Here is a 25,460-nt window from a genome sequence, read left to right on the forward strand (position 1 = left end):
GCTGTGTTCAGAACGAATGCTAATGAATGACTTAATTCAGACGCAGCGTGAAGTGAAATCCACCCCAAGCCTATCAGCGTGCGCGGTTATCATCGCGTCTCATAACAGGACCGTGTCACAAGTTGGGCATAACCCTGCCTGCTATTGTCAGTAGGCTGCAGTATACTGTATGTACCGGCGCCAACACGTTTCGCGCTTTAAAAACAACAGAGCCATACAGCGGCGGGCAGCAGTGAATGAGGGCTGAGGTGTAGCCCCGCCTGCTCTCCCTTGTTCTCCTCAGTCTCCGCCTCCAGGTTCAGTGGCTACACGCTATTGGTCAGCTTCCAAGCGCGAGTGCCCGGATGTTACCAGGTCCTTATAAACAGTGGCTGTAGTGGCGCGTGGTTTTTCGCTGTGTTTCTGCTGTTTGTGTCGGATCGTGGTGTGAGCGGTGCTGTTGCTGTGCGGATCGTCATCATGGTGAGTGCGGTGCGTCAGTGGCAGGGTGCCGCGCCGGTGAGGGCGATGGAATTATTTTACCGCCTTTGCACCGTGTGTGGTCGCGCATGTGAGCGCCGGGGAAGCTTCGGGTGTTGCCGGCACCTGCTGAGCATTATTCCGCCGTGTCTGTGCCCCCATTATAGCCGTCAAAGCTTTTATTTAATAATGGCCTTAATTTAGTAGTGAATGTATTCCCTGAACTGTAACCTCCGGTGTCCCCCCTGCTTGGTCACTCACACTCTTTCTCTACACCAGGCTGGGGGTAAGGCTGGCAAGGACTCTGGCAAGTCCAAGGCATCATCTGTTACCCGATCATCCAGAGCTGGACTGCAGGTAAGGCGATGGGGCAAATCCAGTATCCTTGTGAAAAGTGCTAGGCTATGAACCTTAATCTTTGTCTCCTCAACCTCCCCTCCCCCATTCCCTCTACATACTCCAGTCTTTGCTCCTATATGTTGGAGTAGCACAGAGCATAACGCTTCTGAATGATTGGCTTCCTCTTGCATCTGAAACCTTTTTTTATTATTGGGGTGTACTGCCCTTTACTGATACGATGTGACCCTTTACCGGTATTTTGAATCCTGTGGCATAAGGTAGCCCAATCCAGTATTCCAGCAAATGGCTTTAAATCTTCTCAAATGCTGGGGTAAATATGGGTGTCATGTTTACTGCTACATTTTGTAAATACCCTGTAGCAGCTTTGTAGTCATGTAGGCTGAACTGGCCCCCGAGGGCCCCACTCTCCTCTTGGGATAAGGTTCTAGACTGTGAATTACCAAGGTGCTGTGGCTGACTGACTGCAAGCATTTCATGTTCTTTTATTCAGCCACAGAACCTGTGTAGTTCTTGAGCATCCCAGTTTATCTGGATAGTATGGTCAGTCTACATCTAGTGCTCTCTTCAATAATTGTGCTTATATTGTTGTGAATAGTTTCTTAGATTGCGTTATATAATCGTTTTTATGAATTTATTTTTTGGGGATTAAGGTTCCAGACTGTGCACTTGCATTATACATATGTTACATTATACCCCCTCTGGAGGTTGGTCACACCTCTAAACATGGGGCCCCTTCCACTGCACTTCTTTGGTGGGTGCTTCATGTCCTAGTCTGACACTGAGCACTCCCCTGCACTAGTTCCTAAAAACACTGACCTTTGAAGTACAGAACATGGTACTCCTGGGCTGTCAGTTTCACTATACACATGGACATCTAATGGGAATACTGTAGTAATCTGTAGGGGGGGGGGTGGGGTACACTATTTAGTGTTCTGAACAAGTTCAGTGATCTGAAGCAGTCTAGCTATGCTAAACCAGGGAGCCCCGTGTTCTAAACCTGAGCCAAACGTTGCTACTCAAACATAATTAAGTGACCTCTCTAAATGCTTCTAGTTTCCAGTGGGTCGTATCCATCGGCTTATGAAGAACCGAACTACCAGTCATGGGCGTGTTGGTGGAACAGCTGCAGTTTACACAGCAGCTATACTGGAGTATCTTACTGCTGAGGTAATAAACATGGAAATGTTGTAATGTGTAGTGACCTGCAACCCTTTTCCACTGTCCACTGGGTTTTTGCATGTGAATGCGCATCAACCTGTGATTTCGGTCAGTGTAAACACAATCTACCATAGACGAAGTCCCATTTTCCCGACCCTGCTCTCTGCCAGGTTATAGACCCAGCAACATCCTGGGTCATCGGTGTAACAGGGAGCACAACTATTGATCATGGCATAATGTCTATTTCTCTGACGTCCTAGTGGATGCTGGGAACTCCGTAAGGACCATGGGGAATAGCGGCTCCGCAGGAGACTGGGCACAAAAAGTAAAAGCTTTAGACTAGCTGGTGTGCACTGGCTCCTCCCCCTATGACCCTCCTCCAAGCCTCAGTTAGATTTTTGTGCCCGAACGAGAAGGGTGCAAGCTAGGTGGCTCTCCTGAGCTGCTTAGAAGTAAAAGTTTAAATAGGTTTTTTATTTTCAGTGAGTCCTGCTGGCAACAGGCTCACTGCATCGTGGGACTAAGGGGAGAAGAAGCGAACTCACCTGACTGCAGAGTGGATTGGGCTTCTTGGCTACTGGACATTAGCTCCAGAGGGACGATCACAGGTTCAGCCTGGATGGGTCCCGGAGCCGCGCCGCCGGCCCCCTTACAGAGCCAGAAGAGCGAAGAGGTCCGGAGAAAGCGGCGGCAGAAGACGTTCCTGTCTTCAAATAAGGTAGCGCACAGCACTGCAGCTGTGCGCCATTGCTCTCAGCACACTTCACACTCCGGTCACTGAGGGTGCAGGGCGCTGGGGGGGAGCGCCCTGAGATGCAATAAAAACGATATAAAAACCTTATATGGCTAAAAAAAATCCTGGGCTATATGGATGCATTTATCCCCTGCCAGTTTCCTGAAAAAAGCGGGAGAAAAGGCCGCCGTGAAGGGGGCGGAGCCTTTCTCCTCAGCACACAAGCGCCATTTTCTTTCACAGCTCCGCTGGAAGGACGGCTCCCTGACTCTCCCCTGCAGTCCTGCACTACAGAAACAGGGTAAAACAGAGAGGGGGGCACTATTGGCAGCTAATATATAAATACAGCAGCTATAACAGGGAGTAACACTTATATAAGGTTATCCCTGTGTATATATATATATATATATATATATATATATATATATATATATATATATATATATATATATATATATATATATATATATATATAGCGCTCTGGTGTGTGCTGGCAAACTCTCCCTCTGTCTCCCCAAAGGGCTAGTTGGGTCCTGTCCTCTATCAGAGCATTCCCTGTGTGTGTGTGCTGGGTGTCGGTACGATTGTGTCGATATGTATGAGGAGGAAAATGATGTGGAAGCAGAGCAATTGCCTGTGTTAGTGATGTCACCCCCTAGGGAGTCGACACCTGACTGGATGGTAGTAATTAAAGAATTACGTGACAATGTCAGCACTTTGCAAAAAACTGTTGACGACATGAGACAGCCGACAAATCAATTAGTGCCTGTTCAGGCGTCTCAGACACCGTCAGGGGCGCTAAAACGCCCGTTACCTCAGATGGTCGACACAGACCCTGACACGGATACTGAATCCAGTGTCGACGGTGACGAGACAAACGTAATGTCCAGTAGGGCCACACGTTACATGATCACGGCAATGAAGGAGGCATTGAACATTTCTGACACTACAAGTACCACAAAAAAGGGTATTATGTGGGGTGTGAAAAAACTACCAGTGGTTTTTCCTGAGTCAGATGAATTAAATGAGGTGTGTGATAAAGCGTGGGTTTCCCCTGATAAAAAACTGCTGATTTCTAATAAATTATTGGCACTATACCCTTTCCCGCCAGAGGTTAGGGCACGTTGGGAAACACCCCCTAGGGTAGATAAGGCGCTCACACGCTTATCAAAACAAGTGGCGTTACCGTCTCCTGATACGGCCGCCCTCAAGGAACCAGCTGATAGGAGGCTGGAAAATATCTTAAAAGGTATATACACACATACCGGTGTTATACTGCGACCAGCGATCGCCTCAGCCTGGATGTGCAGCGCTGGAGTGGCTTGGTCGGATTCCCTGACTGAAAATATTGATACCCTGGATAGGGACAGTATATTATTAACTATTACTATATATGCGAGATGCACAGAGGGATATTTGCACCCTGGCATCTAGAGTAAGTGCGATGTCCATTTCTGCCAGAAGAACGTTATGGACGCGACAGTGGTCAGGTGATGCGGATTCCAAACGACATATGGAAGTATTGCCGTATAAAGGGGAGGAGTTATTTGGGGTCGGTCTATCGGACCTGGTGGCCACGGCAACGGCTGGAAAAATCCACCTTTTTACCCCAGGTCACCTCTCAGCAGAAAAAGACACCGTCTTTTCAAACCCAGTCCTTTCGTCCCTATAAGGGCAAGAGGGAAAAAGGCCGCTCGTTCCTGTCCCGGGGCAGAGGAAGGGGAAAAAGACTGCACCATGCAGCCTCTTCCCAAGAGCAGAAGCCCTCCCCCGCTTCTGCCAAGTCCTCAGCATGACGCTGGGGCTCTGCAAGCAGACTCGGGCACGGTGGGGGGCCGTCTCAAGAATTTCAGTGGGCTCAGTCGCAAGTGGACCCCTGGATCCTGCAGGTAGTATCACAGGGGTACAAATTGGAATTCGAGACGTCTCCCCCTCGCCGGTTCCTGAAGTCTGCTCTACCAACGTCTCCCTCCGACAGGGAGGCAGTATTGGAAGCTATTCACAAGCTGTATTCCCAGCAGGTGATAATCAAGGTACCCCTCCTACAACAGGGAAAGGGGTATTATTCCACGCTGTTTGTGGTACCGAAGCCGGACGGCTCGGTGAGACCAATTTTAAATCTAAAAACTTTGAACACTTACATAAAAAGGTTCAAATTCAAGATGGAGTCACTCAGAGCAGTGATAGCGAACCTGGAAGAAGGGGACTATATGGTATCTCTAGACATCAAGGATGCTTATCTCCATGTCCCAATCTACCCTTCTCACCAAGGGTACCTCAGGTTTGTGATACAAAACTGTCATCGGTTTCAGACGCTGCCGTTTGGATTGTCCACGGCACCACGGGTCTTTACCAAGGTAATGGCCGAAATGATGATTCTTCTTCGAAGAAAAGGCGTATTAATTATCCCTTACTTGGACGATCTCCTGATAAGGGCAAGGTCCAGGGAACAGTTATAGGTCGGAGTAGCACTATCTCAGGTAGTGCTACGTCAGCACGGGTGGATTCTAAATATCCCAAAATCACAGCTGATTCCAACAACACGTCTACTGTTCCTAGGGATGATTCTGGACACAGTCCAGAAAAAGGTGTTTCTCCCGGAGGAGAAGGCCAGGGAGTTATCCGAGCTAGTCAGGAACCTCCTAAAACCAGGACAAGTGTCAGTGCATCAGTGCACGAGAGTCCTGGGAAAAATGGTGGCTTCTTACGAAGCGATTCCATTCGGAAGATTCCATGCAAGAACTTTTCAGTGGGATCTGCTGGACAAATGGTCTGGATCGCATCTTCAGATGCATCAGCGGATAACCCTATCTCCAAGGACAAGGGTATCTCTCCTGTGGTGGTTACAGAAGGCTCATCTTCTAGAGGGCCGCAGATTCGGCATTCAGGATTGGATGCTGGTAACCACGGATGCCAGCCTGAGAGGCTGGGGAGCAGTCACACAGGGAAGAAATTTCCAGGGCTTGTGGTCAAGCATGGAAACGTCTCTTCACATAAATATCCTAGAGCTAAGGGCCATTTACAATGCCCTAAGTCAAGCAAGGCCTCTGCTTCAGGGTCAACCGGTATTGATCCAGTCGGACAACATCACGGCGGTCGCCCACGTAAACAGACAGGGCAGCACAAGAAGCAGGAGGGCAATGGCAGAAGCTGCAAGGATTCTCCGCTGGGCGGAAAATCATGTGATAGCATTGTCAGCAGTGTTCATTCCGGGAGTGGACAACTGGGAAGCAGACTTCCTCAGCAGACACGACCTCCACCCGGGGGAGTGGGGACTTCATCCAGAAGTCTTCCAAGTGATTGTAAACCGTTGGGAAAAACCAAAGGTGGACATGATGGCGTCCCGTCTCAACAAGAAACTGGACAGATATTGCGCCAGGTCAAGGGACCCTCAGGCAATAGCGGTGGACGCTCTGGTAACTCTGTGGGTGTTCCAGTCGGTATATGCGTTCCCCCCTCTTCCTCTCATACCAAAAGTACTGAGAATCATAAGAAGGAGAGGAGTAAGAACGATACTCGTGGCTCTGGATTGGCCAAGAAGAACTTGGTACCCGGAGCTGCAAGAGATGCTCACGGAGGACCCGTGGCCTCTACCTCTAAGGAAGGACCTGCTCCAGCAGGGATCTTGTCTGTTCCAAGACTTACCGCGGCTGCGTGTGACGGCATGGCGGTTGAACGCCGGATCCTGAAGGAAAAAGGCATTCCAGATGAAGTCATCCCTACCCTGATCAAGGCCAGGAAGGATGTAACTGCAAAACATTATCATCGCATTTGGCGAAAATATGTTGCGTGGTGTGAGGCCAAGAAGGCCCCTACGGAGGAATTTCAACTGGGTTGTTTCCTACATTTCCTGCAAGCAGGATTGTCTATGGGCCTAAAATTAGGGTCCATTAAGGTTCAAATTTCGGCCCTGTCGATCTTCTTCCAGAAAGAACTGGCTTCAGTGCCTGAAGTTCAGACGTTTGTCAAAGGGGTACTGCATATACAGCCTCCTTTTGTGCCTCCAGTGGCACCTTGGGATCTCAACGTAGTTTTAGGGTTCCTAAAATCACATTGGTTTGAACCACTTGCCACAGTGGATTTGAAATATCTCACATGGAAAGTGGTAATGCTGTTGGCCCTGGCTTCAGCCAGTCGCGTATCAGAATTGGCGGCTTTATCCTATAAAAGCCCTTACCTGATATTTCATTCGGATAGGGCGGAATTGAGGACTCGTCCTCAATTTCTCCCTAAGGTGGTTTCAGCGTTTCACATGAATCAACCTATTGTGGTACCTGTGGCTACTAGGGACTTGGAGGACTCCAAGTTGCTGGACGTAGTCAGGGCCCTGAAAATATGTTTCCAGGACGGCTGGAGTCAGAAAATCTGACTCGCTGTTTATCCTGTATGCACCCAACAAGCTGGGTGCTCCTGCTTCTAAGCAGACGATTGCTCGTTGGATTTGTAGTACAATTCAACTTGCACATTCTGTGGCAGGCCTGCCACAGCCAAAATCTGTAAAAGCCCATTCCACAAGGAAGGTGGGCTCATCTTGGGCGGCTGCCCGAGGGGTCTCGGTTTTACAACTTTGCCGAGCAGCTACTTGGTCAGGGGCAAACACGTTTGCTAAATTCTACAAATTTGATACCCTGGCTGAGGAGGACCTGGAGTTCTCTCATTCGGTGCTGCAGAGTCATCCGCACTCTCCCGCCCGTTTGGGAGCTTTGGTATAATCCCCATGGTCCTTACGGAGTTCCCAGCATCCACTAGGACGTCAGAGAAAAGAATTTACTTACCGATAATTCTATTTCTCATAGTCCGTAGTGGATGCTGGGCGCCCATCCCAAGTGCGGATTGTCTGCAATACTTGTATATAGTTATTGTTACAAACAAATCGGGTTGTTTATTGTTGGAAGCCATCTTTTCAGAGGCTCCTACGGTTATCATACTGTTAACTGGGTTCAGATCACGAGTTGTACGGTGTGATTGGTGTGGCTGGTATGAGTCTTACCCGGGATTCAAGATCCTTCCTTATTATGTACGCTCGTCCGGGCACAGTATCTTAACTGAGGCTTGGAGGAGGGTCATAGGGGGAGGAGCCAGTGCACACCAGCTAGTCTAAAGCTTTTACTTTTTGTGCCCAGTCTCCTGCGGAGCCGCTATTCCCCATGGTCCTTACGGAGTTCCCAGCATCCACTACGGACTATGAGAAATAGAATTATCGGTAAGTAAATTCTTATTTTTAGATTGAAAACATTATTGTAGCTGCTGTTATGGCTAATTAACTCCTCTAGTACGGTGTACTAGATACTACTCTCTCAGGTAGGGAATTCCAAATACGTATTCTTACTGTGAAGAGAACTTTCCGTCTCTGGGTGCATAATCTCCACTAAACTAAGCGGGCGTCTGCGTGTCCTTTGTGTTGATCTTCCCAAAAACAAATCCCCTGCCAGCTCTGTGTATTGACCCCTTATATATTTGTAAATGTTGATGTATTCTAATGCATTAACATGCATGCATGCATACATGCATTGCTATAGCAGGTTAGCAGTCTAAACAAGTACTGTTAAAACCAAAGTGTTACTCTTCAAATACACTTCAAGTGCTGTTAAACAGTTAACTTTTGTTTAAGTGACTCATGAATAGGTGGTAACCAATATATGTTGGTGCACTGTTACTCTGCAGCAGGTTTTCAGATGGTGCAATCTTATTGCTTAATGCAATCGATGGCGAAGTGTAACTGCCTTTTCCCAGCATGTGGCCAAGAACTATATATAGTCGAACCTGGTTAAGTAGTATCTCAAGGGACGGCACGTTTATTCTCTCGTAAATGGTTTCTAATTTTTCCAGGTTCAAGGAGTTTGTCTCGCTTATGGAGGTACAAGCAGTACTTATTATAGAGGTGCCTAAATGCTAAATTAAAATGGGTACATTATGCACATGCTTGTGTTCCATGTTCCTTCTGACTTGACTGATTGAAAGTAGACTTGTCAAAACCTGTACTAATCAGTTAGAGGTTCTAAAGGCAGTTGTCATTTATAGAAGTAAATAAACTGCACTAATCGCACTTAGAGGTCTTAACAGCTATAGTCTGTTATACAGGTGGTTATTCTTAATCTATAATAATTTCAGTTGAAGAGGTTTTATGGTTTTTGTGAGAAAAAAAAAGTGCACTCAATTAGTCCCAGTAATAGGTTTCCCACTGATTTCAGGTTTGACGGTAGTAGGTGGCATTAATTACTTGATGAACTACTGGGAGCTTAGAGTTGGTAATGTCGTACTGAAGGAAAGAATACCTATATGCTGTTGTAGAAAATATTTTTTTGTGTGTATCTTTAGTACTAGGCTGATGCTGAGAGCCAAGCCATAGTGCTTTGTTGCACAGTTCTTTCTATTGCTACTAGAATATGGCCTGAGAGGTGCATTGCCAGAAGTGGTGTCTGTACACAGCTTGTAAAACTGAGAACTGGTCAGTGATGACTAGCCCACTGCGCAATCTTATTTCATAAGAAAAATATGATAGAAAATGTGCTGTACAAGGTTCTGAGACCAGTATCGAAGGATGTACATTAATATTGGAAACGCTCAACTTTACTTAAAGGGCAATTGGGCAGTTTAACATGTGCTGTATTTAACCCTATTTCTCTGACGTCCTAGTGGATGCTGGGAACTCCGTAAGGACCATGGGGAATAGCGGCTCCGCAGGAGACAGGGCACATCTAAAGAAAGCTTTAGGATCACCTGGTGTGCACTGGACCCTCCTCCAAGTCTCAGTTAGATTTTCTGTGCCCGACGAGAAGGGTGCACACTAGGGGCTCTCCTGAGCTCTTTGTGAAAGTTTTAGTTTAGGTTTATTATTTTCAGTGAGACCTGCTGGCAACAGGCTCACTGCATCGAGGGACTAAGGGGAGAAGAAGCGAACTCACCTGCGTGCAGAGTGGATTGGGCTTCTTAGGCTACTGGACATTAGCTCCAGAGGGACGATCACAGGTTCAGCCTGGATGGGTCACCGGAGCCGCGCCGCCGGCCCCCTTACAGAGCCAGAAGAGCGAAGAGGTCCGGAAAAATCGGCGGCAGAAGACTTTCCGGTCTTCAGATAAAGGTAGGCGCACAGCACCGCAGCTGTGCGCCATTGCTCTCAGCACACTTCACACTCCGGTCACTGAGGGTGCAGGGCGCTGGGGGGGCAGCGCCCTGAGACGCAATAAATCGATAGAAAACCTTTTATGGCTAAAATAAATGCATCGCATATAACTCCTGGGCTATATGGATGCATTTAACCCCTGCCAAAACATACAAGAAAACGGATGATAGGCTCCGCCCCTTTCTCGGCGTCCTTATCTCCTCAGCACACTGGCGCCATTTTCCCTCACAGCTCAGTTGGAGGGAAGCTCCCTGGCTCTCCCCTGCAGTCACTACACTACAGAAAGGGGTTAAAAAAGAGAGGGGGGCACAAATTAGGCGCAGTATAAACAATACAGCAGCTATAAAGGGAAAAACACTTATATAAGGTTATCCCTGTATATATATATATATAGCGCTCTGGTGTGTGCTGGCAAACTCTCCCTCTGTCTCCCCAAAGGGCTAGTGGGGTCCTGTCCTCTATCAGAGCATTCCCTGTGTGTGTGCTGTGTGTCGGTACGTTTGTGTCGACATGTATGAGGAGAAAAATGATGAGGAGACGGAGTAGTGTCTGTAATAGTGTTGTCACCCCCTGGGGGGTCGACACCTGAGTGGATGTACTGTTGAAACTGCGTGACAGTGTCAGCTTTGTATAAAAGACAGTGGTTGACATGAGACAGCTGGCTACTCAGCTTGTGCATGTCCAGACGTCTCATACAGGGGCTCTAAAGCGCCCGTTACCTCAGATACAGACGCCGACACGGATACTGACTCCTGTGTCGACGGTGAAGAGACAACCGTGATTTCCAATAGGGCCACACATTGCATGATTGAGGCAATGGAAAAAGTTTACACTCTTCTGATAATATAAATACCACCAAAAAAAGGGGTATTATGTTTGGTGAGGAAAAACTTCCTGTAGTTTTCCTGAATCTGAGAAATAAAATGAGGTGTGTGATGATGCGTGGGTTTCCCCCCGATAACAATTGATAATTTCTAAAAAGTTATTGGCAGTATACCTTTTCCCGCCAGAGGTTAGGGTGCGTTGGGAAACACCCCCTAAGGGGGATAAGGCGCTCACACGCTTGTAAGAACAAGGGCTCTACCCTCTCTGGAGATGGCCGCCCTTAGGGATCCTGCTGATAGAAAGCAGGAGGGTATCCTAAAATGTATTTACACACATACTGGTGTTATACTGCGACCAGCAATCGCCTCAGCCTGGATGTGCAGTGCTGGGTTGGCGTGGTCGGATTCCCTGACTGGAAATTTGATATCCTAGATAAGGACAGTATATTATTGCCTATAGAGCAATTAAAAGATGCATTTCTATATATGCATGATGCACAGCGGAATATTTGCCGACTGGCATCAAGTATAAGTGCGTTGTCCAATTATACCAGTAAAGTGGTCAGGTGATGCGGATTCCAAACGGCATTTGGAAGTATTGCCTTAAAAAAAAAGGTAGCCTCTCAAAATAAGACGCCGTATTATCAGGCGCAGTCCTGGTTGGCAAGCGGACAAAAGGGTTCCTCTTTTCTGCTCGTGACAGAGGGAGAGGAAAATGGCTGCAGAGATCAGCCAGTTCCCAGGAACAGAAACCCTTTTCCGCCTCTGCCAAGCTCTCAGTATGACGCTAGGGCTTTACAAGTTCAGGCATGGGGGGGGCCCGTTCTCAATGAATTTCAGTGCGCAGTGGGCTCACTCGCAAGTAGACCCCTGGATCCTTCAGGTAATATTTCAGGGGTACAAATTGGAATTCGAGACGTATTCCCCTCGCCATTTCCAAAAGTCTGTTTTACCGACGTCTCCCGCTGACAGGCAGTTTTGGAAGCCATTCACAAGCTGTATTCCCAGCAGGTGATAATTAAGGTACCCCTCCTGCAACAGGGAACGGGGTATTATTCCACACTATTGTGGTACCGAAGCCAGACGGCTCGGTGAGACCGATTTTAAAATCTAAAATCTTTGAACACTTACATACAGAGGTTCAAATTCAAAATTGAGTCACTCAGAGCAGTGATTGCAAACCTGGAAGAAGGGGACTACATGATGTCTCGGGACATCAAGGATGCTTACCTTCATGTCAAAATTTACCCTTCTCACCAAGGGTATCTCAGGTTATGGTACAGAACTGTCACTATCAGTTCAGACGCTGCCGTAGGGATGGTCCACGGCACCCCGGGTCTTTACTGAAGTAATGACCGTAATGATGATATTCCTTCGAAGGAAGGGAATTTTAGTTATCCTTTACTTGGACGATTCCCTGATAAGGGTGAGATCCAGGGAACAGTTGGAGATCGGTGTAGCACTACCTCAGGTAGTGTTGCGGCAGCACGATTGGATTCTCAATATTCCAAAATCGCAGCTGGTTCCGACGACTTGTCTTCTGTTCCTAGGGATGATCCTGGACACAGTCCAGAAAGAAGGTATTTCTCCCGGCGGAGAAAGCCAGGGAGTTATCCGAGCTAGTCAGGAACCTCCTAAAACCGAACCAAGTCTTAGTGCATCAATGCACAAGGGTTCTGGGTAAAAATGGTGGCTTCCTACGAAGCAATCCCATTCGGCAGATTCCACGCAAGACTTTCCAGTGGAACCTACTGGACAAATGGTCCGGGTCGCATCTTCAGATGCTTCAGCGGATAACCCTGTCACCAGGGACAAGGGTATCCCTCCTGTGGTGGTTGCAGAGTGCTCATCTTCTAGAGGGCCGCAGATTCGGCATGCGGGACTGGGTCCTGGTGGCCACGGATGCCAGCCTGCGAGGCTGGGGAGCAGTCACACAGGGAAGGAATATCCAGGGCTTATGGTCAAGCCTGGAGACATCACTTCACATAAATGTCCTGAAGCTAAGGGCCATTTACAATGCTCTAAGCTTAGCAAGACCTCTGCTTCAAGGTCAGCCGGTGTTGATCCAGTCGGACAACATTACGGCAGTCACCCACGTAAACAGACAGGGTGCCGCAAGAAGCAGGAGGGCAATGGCAGAAGCTGCAAGGATTCTTCGCGGGGCGAAAAACCATGTGATAGCACTGTCAGCAGTTTTCATTCCAGGAGTGGACAACTGGGAAGCAGTTTTCCTCAGCACGACCTCCACCCGGGAGAGTAAGGACTTCACCCAGAAGTCTTCCACATGATTATAAACCGTTGGGAAAAACTCGACAGGTATTGCGCCACGTCAAGGGACCCTCAGGCAATAGCTGTAGATGCTCTGGTAACACCGTGGGTGTACCAATCAGTGTATGGGTTCCCTCCTCTGCCCCTCATACCCAAGGTACTGAGATTGATAAGATGGAGATGAGTAAGCACTATATTAGTGGCTCCGGATTGGCCAAGAAGGAATTGGTAACCGGAACTTCAAGAGAGGCTCACGGAGGATCCGTAGCCTCTACCTCTAAGAAGGGACCTGCTCCAGCAAGGACCTTGTCTGTTCCAAGACTTACCGCGGCTGCGTTGACGGCATGGCGGTTGAACGCCGGATCCTGAAGGAAAAAGGCATTCCGGATGAAGTCATCCCTATCCTGATCAAAGCCAGGAAGGATGTAACCGCAAAACATTATCACCGCATTTGGCGAAAATATGTTGCGTGGTGCGAGGCCAGTAAGGCTCGACTGAGGAAATTCAACTGGGTCGATTCCTACATTTCCTGCAAACAGGAGTATCTATTGGCCTGAAATTGGGGTCCATTAAGGTTCAAATTTCGGCTCTGTCAATTTTCTTCCAAAAAAAGAACTAGCTTCAGTCCCTGAAGTTCAGACATTTGTTAAAGGGGTACTGCATATACAGCCTCCTTTTGTGCCTTTAGTGGCACTTTTGGGATCTCCAGGTGGTTTTTGGGTTCCAAAAGTCACATTGGTTTGACACACTTAAATCTGTGGAGTTAAAATATCTCACAGAACAAGTGGTCATGCTGTTGGCTCTGGCCTGGGCCAGGCGCGTGTCAGAATTGGTGGCTTTATCCTGTAAAAGCCCTTATCTGATTTTCCATTCGGACAGGGCGGAATTGAGGACTCGTCCTCAGTTTCTCCCTAAGGTGGTTTCAGCGTCTCACCTGAACCAAACCTATTGTGGTGCCTGCGGCTACTAGGGACTTGGAGGACTCCAAGTTGCTAGACGTTGTCAGGACCCGGAAAATATGTTTCCAGGACGGCTGGAGTCAGGAAATCTGACTCGCTGTTTATCCTCTATGCACCCAACTAGCTGGGTGCTCCTGCTTCTAAGCAGACTATTGCTCGTTGGATTTGTAGTACAATTCAGCTTGCACATTCTGTGGCAGGCCTGCCACAGCCAAAAATCTGTAAATGCCCACTCCACAAGGAAGGTGGGCTCATCTTGGGCAGCTGCCCGAGGGGTCTCGGCTTTACAACTTTGCCGAGCAGTTACTTGGTCAGGAGCAAATACGTTTGTAAAATTCTACAAATTTGATACCCTGGCTGAGGAGGACCGGGAGTTCTCTCATTGGGGGCTGCAGAGTCATCCGCACTCCCGCCCGTTTGGGAGCTTTGGTATAATCCCCATGGTCCTTACGGAGTTCCCAGCATCCACTAGGACGTCAGAGAAAATAAGAATTTACTTACCGATAATTCTATTTCTCGTAGTCCGTAGTGGATGCTGGGCGCCCATCCCAAGTGCGGATTGTCTGCAATACTGGTACATAATTATTGTTACCAAAAAATTCGGGTTATTGTTGTAGTGAGCCATCTTTTCGAGAGGCTTCTCTATTATCATGCTGTTAACTGGGTTCAGATCACAAGTTGTACAGTGTGATTGGTGTGGCTGGTATGAGTCTTACCCGGGATTCAAAATCCTTCCTTATTGTGTACGCTCGTCCGGGCACAGTATCCTAACTGAGGCTTGGAGGAGGGTCATAGGGGGAGGAGCCAGTGCACACCAGGTGATCCTAAAGCTTTCTTTAGATGTGCCCTGTCTCCTGCGGAGCCGCTATTCCCCATGGTCCTTACGGAGTTCCCAGCATCCACTACGGACTACGAGAAATAGAATTATCGGTAAGTAAATTCTTATTATTAATTTACCTGGCTATCAATCTGTTTCAAAGTCAGATGTTGCAGGTTTAAAATGCTATTATGTTAAGATATTTTTCTTTTTCTTGAGGTCCTTGAATTGGCAGGCAATGCGTCTAAAGATCTGAAAGTAAAGCGTATATCACCACGTCACTTGCAGCTTGCCATCAGAGGTGATGAAGAACTGGATGCCCTTATTAAGGCTACAATTGCTGGTGGTGGTAAGTATAATCATGAAAGTACCCCTTTGCTTGCCTTGTATGCTTGGGTGCTTTAGTCTGGCATTTTCATGCTTATATTTTTTAACTGAGCGTTAAGGTTTTCCTTAAAGCAGCTGAATAAGATGGCTTATGATCAAATGCTATGAACTCCCAACAGTTCTTGATCATTGCTAGAAAAGTAAGCTTCTCCAATCCACTTGTGTTCTTGAGGGTGGAGCATGATCCCTTTTTCACATGGACATATCTAAAACAGTCTTGCTTCAATATAGAAGTAGAGAACTTGCTATGTTAATGTGCTTATAATTTGTGACAATGAGTGACTGTAGGAAAAATAGGTAGTACGCCATTCTGGTTTCTATGTAGTAAATGTGACATGATCACTTGCCGAAATAATTTTTCCAGCTCCCCCAATAACATGTAATTCTCATGGGAGGTCTGAGAATCGCACTGATACCTCCGCTTCCTTTTATAGGGAATATTCTTTGTAAAACTCTGCAGAATGTGTGCTCTATACAAGAAACTGGTAATAAATAAAATGGCTTAGTACCAAGCATCTGCTTGTACCCAGCTGAACTGGAAATGTAAAACTTAATATTTCAAACTGTGAATGTTTATTTCATAGTAACAATTTTAGTGGCAATTCAGTATGTTCAGTAGATAACCTAATTCGAACCATGGTCCTAATTAAGTTGACATCTAGTTAGGCTTTCCATACTATCCCTGTATACCAGGACACCTTAATTACCCAGTTTCTGTGACTGGCTGACTTCAAGCCTGCATTTTACCTGCTTTTAATCAGCCACAGAACCTGTGTAATTCAGGAGCGTCCAGCTTTAAAAGGGATAGTATGGTGAGACTACATCTAGTGCTCTATTCAAGAATAGTGCTTATATTGTGAATATTTTCAGGCTGCATTGTAATCTTTTGCATATATTTTCTCTATCGTCCTAAGTGGATGCTGGGGTTCCTGAAAGGACCATGGGGAATAGCGGCTCCGCAGGAGACAGGGCACAAAAAAGTAAAGCTTTACTAGGTCAGGTGGTGTGCACTGGCTCCTCCCCCTATGACCCTCCTCCAGACTCCTGTTAGATTTTGTGCCCGAACGAGAAGGGTGCAATCTAGGTGGCTCTCCTAAAGAGCTGCTTAGAGAAAGTTTAGTTTAGGTTTTTTTCTTTACAGTGAGTCCTGCTGGCAACAGGATCACTGCAACGTGGGACTTAGGGGGAAAGTAGTAAACTCACCTGCATGCAGAGTGGATTTGCTGCTTGGCTACTGGACACCATTAGCTCCAGAGGGATCGAACACAGGCCCAGCCGTGGAGTCCGGTCCCGGAGCCGCGCCGCCGACCCCCTTGCAGATGCTGAAGCGTGAAGAGGTCCGGAAACCGGCGGCTGAAGACTCCTCAGTCTTCATAAGGTAGCGCACAGCACTGCAGCTGTGCGCCATTTTCCTCTCAGCACACTTCACTGGGCAGTCACTGAGGGTGCAGAGCGCTGGGGGGGGGCGCTCTGAGAGGCAAATATAAACCTTATACAAGGCTAAAAATACCTCACATATAGCCCATAGGGGCTATATGGAGATATTTAACCCCTGCCTGACTGGAAAAATAGCGGGAGAAGAACCCGCCGAAAAAGGGGCGGGGCCTATCTCCTCAGCACACGGCGCCATTTTCTGTCACAGCTCCGCTGGTCAGAACGGCTCCCAGGTCTCTCCCCTGCACTGCACTACAGAAACAGGGTAAAACAGAGAGGGGGGGCACATTAATGGCTATATATATATATATTAAAGCAGCTATAAGGGAGCACTTAATATAAGGATATCCCTTGTATATATAGCGCTTTGTGGTGTGTGCTGGCAGACTCTCCCTCTGTCTCCCCAAAAGGGCTAGTGGGTCCTGTCTTCATTAGAGCATTCCCTGTGAGTTTGCGGTGTGTCGGTACGTGGTGTCGACATGTATGAGGACGATATTGGTGTGGAGGCGGAGCAATTGCCAAATATGCAGATGTCACCCCCCAGGGGGTCGACACCAGAATGGATGCCTTTATTTGTGGAATTACGTGATGGTTTTTCTTCCCTTAAACAGTCAGTTGAGGACATGAGGCGGCCGGACAATCAATTAATGCCTGTCCAGGCGCCTCAAACACCGTCAGGGGCTGTAAAACGCCCTTTGCCTCAGTCGGTCGACACAGACCCAGACACGGGCACTGATTCCAGTGACGACGGTAGAAATTCAAACGTATTTTCCAGTAGGGCCACACGTTATATGATTTTGGCAATGAAGGAGACGTTACATTTAGCTGATACTACAGATACCGTAAAACAGGGTATTATGTATGGTGTGAAAAAACTACAAACAGTTTTTCCTGAATCAGAAGAATTAAATGACGTGTGTGATGAAGCGTGGGTTGCTCCTGATAAAAAGTTGATAATTTCAAAAAAGTTATTGGCATTATACCCTTTCCCGCCAGAGGTTAGGGCGCGCTGGGAAACACCCCCTAAGGTGGACAAGGCGCTCACACGCTTATCCAAACAAGTGGCGTTACCCTCTCCTGAGACGGCCGCACTTAAGGATCCATCAGATAGAAAGATGGAAGTTATTCAAAAGAATATATACACACATGCAGGTGTTATACTACGACCAGCTATAGCAACTGCCTGGATGTGCAGTGCTGGAGTAGTTTGGTCAGAATCCCTGATTGAAAATATTGATACCCTAGATAGGGACAATGTTTTACTGTCGTTAGAACAAATAAAGGATGCATTTATCTATATGCGTGATGCACAGAGGGATATTTGCACACTGGCATCTCGGGTGAGTGCTATGTCCATTTCAGCCAGAAGAGCCTTATGGACACGACAGTGGACAGGCGATGCGGATTCAAAACGTCACATGGAGGTTTTGCCGTATAAAGGGGAGGAGTTATTTGGAGTTGGTCTATCAGACTTGGTGGCCACGGCTACTGCCGGGAAATCCACTTTTTTACCTCAAGTCACTCCCCAACAGAGAAAGGCACCGACTTTTCAACCGCAGCCTTTTCGCTCCTACAAAAATAAGAGAGCAAAGGGCTTGTCGTACCTGCCACGAGGCAGAGGAAGAGGGAAGAGACACCAACAGGCAGCTCCTTCCCAGGAACAGAAGCCCTCCCCGGCTCCTGCAAAAACCTCAGCATGACGCTGGGGCCTCTCAAGCGGACTCGGGGACAGTGGGGGGCCGTCTCAAAAATTACAGCGCGCAGTGGGCTCACTCGCAGGTAGACCCCTGGATCCTGCAGATAATATCTCAGGGGTACAGGTTGGAATTAGAGACGGATCCTCCTCATCGTTTCCTGAAGTCTGCCTTACCAACCGTCTCTTCCGAAAGGGAGAGGGTGTTGGAAGCCATTCACAAGCTGTACGCTCAGCAGGTGATAGTCAAAGTACCCCTATTACAACAAGGAAAGGGGTATTATTCCACTCTATTTGTGGTACCGAAGCCGGATGGCTCGGTAAGGCCTATTCTAAATCTGAAGTCCTTGAACCTCTACATAAAAAAGTTCAAGTTCAAGATGGAGTCACTCAGAGCAGTGATAGCGAACCTGGAAGAAGGGGACTTTATGGTATCCTTGGACATCAAGGATGCGTATCTACACGTTCCGATTTACCCCGCACACCAGGGGTACCTCAGGTTCATTGTTCAAAACTGTCACTATCAGTTTCAGACGCTGCCGTTCGGATTGTCCACGGCGCCTCGGGTCTTTACCAAGGTAATGGCCGAGATGATGATTCTTCTTCGAAGAAAAGGCGTATTAGTTATCCCATACTTGGACGATCTCCTAATAAGGGCAAGGTCCAGAGAACAGCTGGAGACAGCTTTAGCACTATCTCAAGAGGTGCTAAGACAACACGGGTGGATTCTGAATATTCCAAAATCCCATTTAATCCCGACAACTCGTCTGCTGTTCCTAGGAATGATTCTGGACACGGTTCAGAAAAAGGTTTTCCTTCCAGAGGAAAAAGCCAAGGAGTTATCCGATCTGGTCAGGAACCTCCTAAAACCAGGAAAAGTGTCAGTACATCAATGCACAAGAGTCCTGGGAAAAATGGTGGCTTCTTACGAAGCAATTCCATTCGGCAGATTCCATGCAAGAATATTCCAAAGGGATCTGTTGGACAAATGGTCAGGGTCGCATCTGCAGATGCACCTGCGAATAACCCTGTCACCAAAGACAAGGGTGTCACTTCTGTGGTGGTTGCAGAAGGCTCACCTATTAGAAGGCCGCAGATTCGGCATTCAGGATTGGATCCTGGTGACCACGGACGCCAGCCTGAGAGGCTGGGGAGCAGTCACACAAGGAAGAAACTTCCAGGGAGTATGGACGAGTCTGGAAAAGTCTCTTCACATAAACATTCTGGAACTAAGAGCAATCTACAATGCTCTAAGCCAGGCGGAACTTCTCCTGCAAGGAAAGCCGGTGTTGATTCAGTCGGACAACATCACGGCGGTCGCCCATGTAAACAGGCAGGGCGGCACAAGAAGCAGGAGTGCAATGGCAGAAGCTGCCAAGATTCTTCGCTGGGCGGAGAATCACGTGATAGCACTGTCAGCAGTGTTCATCCCGGGCGTGGACAACTGGGAAGCAGACTTCCTCAGCAGACACGATCTTCATCCGGGAGAGTGGGGTCTACATCCAGAAGTCTTCAACATGTTAATAGACCGTTGGGAAAGACCAATTGTAGACATGATGGCGTCTCGCCTCAACAAGAAACTGGACAAATATTGCGCCAGGTCAAGAGATCCACAGGCAATAGCTGTGGACGCACTGGTAACTCCTTGGGTGTACCAGTCAGTGTATGTGTTTCCTCCTCTGCCGCTCATACCAAAGGTATTGAAGATCATACGGCAAAGAAGAGTAAGAACAATACTAGTGGTTCCGGATTGGCCGAGAAGGACTTGGTATCCGGAACTTCAAGAGATGCTCACGGACGAACCGTGGCCTCTACCTCTGAGAAGGGACCTGCTACAGCAGGGTCCCTGTCTTTTTCAAGACTTACCGCGGCTGCGTTTGACGGCATGGCGGTTGAACGCCAGATCCTAAAAGGGAAAGGCATTCCAGAAGAAGTCATTCCTACCTTGATTAAGGCACGGAAGGAAGTCACCGTGAAACATTATCACCGCATTTGGCGAAAATATGTAGCGTGGTGCGAGGATCGGAAGGTTCCGACGGAGGAATTCCAACTGGGTCGTTTCCTACATTTCCTGCAATCAGGATTATCTATGGGTCTCAAATTGGGATCCATTAAGGTTCAAATTTCGGCCCTGTCAATATTCTTCCAAAAAGAATTGGCCTCTGTCCCTGAGGTCCAGACTTTTGTCAAGGGAGTACTGCATATACAGCCTCCTGTGGTGCCTCCGGTGGCACCGTGGGATCTAAATGTAGTTTTAGATTTCCTCAAATCCCATTGGTTTGAACCATTGAAAAAGGTGGATTTGAAATATCTCACATTGAAAGTGACTATGTTACTAGCCCTGGCCTCTGCCAGGAGAGTATCTGAATTGGCGGCTTTATCTTATAAAAGTCCTTATCTAATCTTCCATTCGGATAGGGCAGAACTGCGGACTCGTCCGCATTTTCTCCCTAAAGTGGTATCAGCATTTCATCTGAACCAACCTATTGTGGTGCCTGCGGCCACTAGCGACTTGGAGGACTCCAAGTTGTTGGACGTTGTCAGAGCCTTAAAAATATACATTGCAAGGACGGCTGGAGTCAGAAAATCTGACTCGCTGTTTATATTGTATGCACCCAACAAGTTGGGCGCACCTGCTTCTAAGCAGTCGATTGCTCGTTGGATTTGTAACACAATTCAACTTGCACATTCTGTGGCAGGCCTGCCACAGCCTAAAACTGTAAAAGCCCACTCCACAAGGAAGGTGGGCTCATCTTGGGCGGCTGCCCGAGGGGTCTCGGCATTACAACTCTGCCGAGCAGCTACGTGGTCGGGGGAGAACACGTTTGTAAAATTTTACAAATTTGATACCCTGGCAAAGGAGGACCTGGAGTTCTCTCATTCGGTGCTGCAGAGTCATCCGCACTCTCCCGCCCGTTTGGGAGCTTTGGTATAATCCCCATGGTCCTTTCAGGAACCCCAGCATCCACTTAGGACGATAGAGAAAATAAGAATTTACTTACCGATAATTCTATTTCTCGGAGTCCGTAGTGGATGCTGGGCGCCCATCCCAAGTGCGGATTATCTGCAATACTTGTACATAGTTATTGTTAACTAATTCGGGTTATTGTTAAGGAGCCATCTTTAAGAGGCCCTTTCTGTTGTCATACTGTTAACTGGGTTTAGATCACAAGTTGTACGGTGTGATTGGTGTGGCTGGTATGAGTCTTACCCGGGATTCAAAATGCCTCCCTTATTGTGTATGCTCGTCCGGGCACAGTACCTAACTGGAGTCTGGAGGAGGGTCATAGGGGGAGGAGCCAGTGCACACCACCTGACCTAGTAAAGCTTTACTTTTTTGTGCCCTGTCTCCTGCGGAGCCGCTATTCCCCATGGTCCTTTCAGGAACCCCAGCATCCACTACGGACTCCGAGAAATAGAATTATCGGTAAGTAAATTCTTATTTTTCTCACTATTCAGGAATAACTTAGAGGCTGTTTATCAGTGTAATGGAGTTGGGTGGAGTTTCAGCCTGCTGCAGGGACTTTGTGGATAAGCTCTGTCCCTGCAGTTTGCCTGCAATAGGAATTCTCTTTATAGACTGCCATTCTCAGATGGCATTATATAAAGTTAGCTTTTAAGCATCTTCAAATATTTTCCTGCTACATGAATATCAGGGAAATGTTAGTTGTGGCTTGATCTCTACAGTATATTGTCAGAGCAGGGTGTTAACGAAGAAGCTTAAGTGCCATACAGACTTTGAGATGTGTGCTGAGCAAGGGGGGGCGGCAGCAGCAACATTCATTTCACCCAGCGGTGAAATGAGCGACCTGCTAGAATGCACCTGCATGCAGGCCAATCTAGCAATGGCGATGCCGTCCCATGCGGCGCTAGTTGCCAGCACCCCTACACAGAGCGATGTGTTACTAATTTCTAAGCAATCTAGTCAGATTGCTTAGAAATTAGGTGAACATCACTCTGTGTGTACCCCCCCCCCCCTTTACTGTGTTATCTTCTAAGATAACCATTGTTAAATAGCAGGGGTAATTAAAGTAGACATTTGCTTGCTGAATAGAGCCCTTAAATCTGTGCAGTGTTAATGCACATGTTTGAAAATTGAAGAGTAAAATAACTTGTGTATTATGGTTCATGGTGTTCTAAAATCTAATCTTGTTTCAGGTGTCATTCCTCATATTCACAAATCTCTAATTGGCAAGAAAGGACAACAGAAGACTGTTTAGATGAACAATTAACTTTGTAATATGGTTATGGACTTAAGATTTACTTGTCACTGGCGTTACAAGACATCTGGAATCTAATTGTAACCAATTAAGTTTTGGCTTCAAAGAAGCCAGATTTGCATGGTCAGTTAGGTTTTTAAAGTTTTTTTAAATTCTAACTATATACTTGTATGCATTGATTTTGTAATGGTTTTGTTATTTTTAGGTAAACTATTGAATAAAATTAGACGAGAATTTCCTTGTGGTTCCTTGTGGTTCATGTGATCATGTATAGCCTTTTGCAAGTTTACGCCTCTAATTTGGAAAATAAACTTTGAGCACATTAAAATGTATTCCCTTACTACACTCGCATGTTATCCTGCATACATATAGTGTAAGATGGCTGCTAAATTATATTGTACAATATACATTTATTGAAACTGTATGTGCTGAAATTCTAGATCTTGCATTTCTGTGATGTACAACTGATACAAAGGTTCCAAATTTGTCATGCAGTATCAAATAAATACAATTGCTGGGTTTTCAGCATTGAAAACCCTGTGGCAGGTGAACAAAGCATACATGTCTGCCTGATGGTTTCCCCTCCATCTTTCCACTTGGCAGGAGGCTGCTGGGAAATGTAGTTCTCCCAGCTCAGGGGGAGAGGGGGTGGTCACACATACTCATACACTTGCAACACTACATACTCACTGCTGCTGCGGAGGACCAGATCAGTATGCTGGCGGTCAGAAACGAGACAACTGCATCCCAATCAAAATCCAGACACCGGATCGCCTAACCCTCCCTAGTGGTGTGCAACCCCCCTCCCCCTGCCGCTTGCATCTCCGGTGGGCCAGCAGTGTACTGTAGTGATTGGGATGCTGGCATCGGGATTGTGATCCCTGTTGTGATTTCGGTGTCGCCATTTTGACAGCCATTCCCCGGCGGGGTCTGAGTTCTAACCCCCCACCCCCCTCACTCTTTTTACAAATCATGGAATTTAAATATAGACCCCTTTAGGGCATGTCCAAACTGTGGCCCTCCAGCTATTGTGAAACTATATATCCCGGCATGCCTTGACAGTTTTGCTGTCAGGGAATGCTAAAGCTGTGTCAGGGCATGCTGGGATGTGTAGTTTCTTTTTCATCCACTAGGGGTCACTGGAGTACTCTTGGGATATGGACGGCGTAGCAGAAACAAAGGCACTGAATATTTAAATTTAGAACTCTCCACCCCTCCATATCCCAGAGTACCTCAGTGTACGACCTCAGTGTTTTTTCTGTGCTCAAAGCACTAACATCGGCTTGTGGGAGTTCCCACACTTTGTGGAAGATTTTATTAATTTTTCATTTTTACTTTTTAATTATTTTTTTCAATAGCACATCCCTTCCCAGTTTCAAGAAAAACATGGGTCCGGGATAGTGCCGCTGCACGGGCAGCGCATGGCGTGTCGGTCCTCACAAAGAGCACCCTCACAGCCACAGGCAGCCCACTGCTCCTGCAACAGCTGGACGGAGCTTATACATAGAAGCCCCGTCGCAGCCATGACTGGAGAGCTAAACGGAGCTTACACATAGAAGCCCGTCGCAGCCATGACTGGACAGCTGGACGGAGCTTACACCTAAGAAGCCCTGTCGCAGCCAGGATCGGAAAATACAGAGCAAGGTAGGCTGGGGAACGGGGCGGGCAGCGCAGGCTGCCGCCCCGCTAGGTGGGTCAGTTTTGATATGCCGCTCATAGTCCGCCCGCCACAGCGCCCAGCCGCTACGTCTGAGAGTCGCTCCATACGGCAGCGCTACGGCCGCCCGTCCCAGCCGCTCCGTCCGGCCGCCCAGCACCATCCACCCGCAGACGCTCACTCAGTTCCCAGCGCGCTAACAGGGTGACAACCGGGCCGCCGCTCCGTCCGGCCGCCCAGCACCATCCACCCGCAGAGTTGCCAGCGCTAAGAGGCTGCAAGAAGGCCTCCCTGCAAGTCTTCCCGGGCTTCCCGCGGAGACACAGCGTTACAGGGGGGAAGGGGGGCGGTGGAATCTGGCGGATCACAGCGGCAAGGGTATGTAAAATACCTATATGAACAGCAGCCACAGTTTATGTATATGCAGCTATATATATAGGACAGGTATTCATTATCACTGTAAATAATGCAGACATGTATTGTAACCTGTCCTGTGATAGGCTATTGAGCCTATATTAATGTTTGATTATCACTGTATAATAGGCTATTGAGCCTATATTAATGTTTGTGATTATCACTGTATAATAGGCTATTGAGCCTATATTAATGTCTGTGATTATCACTGTATAATAGGCTATTGAGCCTATATTAATGTCTGTGATTATCACTGTATAATAGGCAATTGAGCCTATATTAATGCTGTATAATAGGCTATTGAGCCTATATTAATGTCTGTAATTATCATAGGCTATTGAGCCTATATATATATTTATTCATAGAGCATGTGTTGTACCCTGCCTGTGATTATCACTGTATAATAGGCTATATTAACACTGAAACAATTGTAACTTGTTCTGTGATTATCAGGGTCAGCATGGCAAAGGGGCCATTTTAACCATGCTTCCTGTTTTACAGTTTGTAATTCCGGAACATTCCTGCCCTACATCTCTAAGCCACCAGAGGCGCAGGGGTGTTAGTGGGAATTTGGTTCGGGTTTCACATAGGCTGCCCATGGGAACTGCTTTTCAGCATAAAGATATGCTTTTCAGCAATAAATATATATATGACACATAATAACTTCACTAAGTCGTGCAAGTGTCTGTTGCCTATTGTGGTGTCTGTCTGCATAGGGAGTAAGGCTCCAGCGCAGACTAAAAATAATTTTAAAGATCCTATGTTAAGCATTGGCAATTCAAATTAAACTCAGGAGCGGTAACATCGGAGTCTCGGAAGTTACTCCGCCAGCTCTAACGAATGACAGTCTTTCCAAAGGGCCAATTTCCCTTTGGGTACCAGGGTGTTTATTTAACTGGTCTTATAATTTAATGCACGATTCTATGTCAAATCTCACAGTGATAACTACGAGTG

At 47.3% G+C, this 25,460-nt stretch overlaps 1 protein-coding gene and 1 non-coding gene across 2 annotated transcripts; both read left to right on the forward strand.

Annotated features, from left to right (window-relative positions):
- The first annotated feature begins 336 nt into the window (after window positions 1-336).
- On the forward strand, window positions 337-22,673 carry LOC134910476 (histone H2A.Z-like). Its single transcript, XM_063918556.1, has 5 exons — window positions 337-462; window positions 739-816; window positions 1,873-1,986; window positions 14,921-15,050; window positions 22,374-22,673. The coding sequence occupies exons 1-5, from the start codon at window positions 460-462 to the stop codon at window positions 22,433-22,435; spliced, it is 387 nt and encodes a 128-aa protein (XP_063774626.1). The 5' UTR covers window positions 337-459; the 3' UTR covers window positions 22,436-22,673.
- LOC134932698 (small Cajal body-specific RNA 18) lies at window positions 9,157-9,241 on the forward strand. The gene has a single exon (XR_010179454.1). It is a non-coding gene; the product is annotated as a small Cajal body-specific RNA 18 (non-coding RNA).
- Window positions 22,674-25,460: the final 2,787 nt, after the last annotated feature.

The sequence above is a fragment of the Pseudophryne corroboree genome, chromosome 1 (genome assembly GCF_028390025.1).
Source record: "Pseudophryne corroboree isolate aPseCor3 chromosome 1, aPseCor3.hap2, whole genome shotgun sequence".
In the NCBI taxonomy this organism is placed as follows: domain Eukaryota; kingdom Metazoa; phylum Chordata; class Amphibia; order Anura; family Myobatrachidae; genus Pseudophryne; species Pseudophryne corroboree.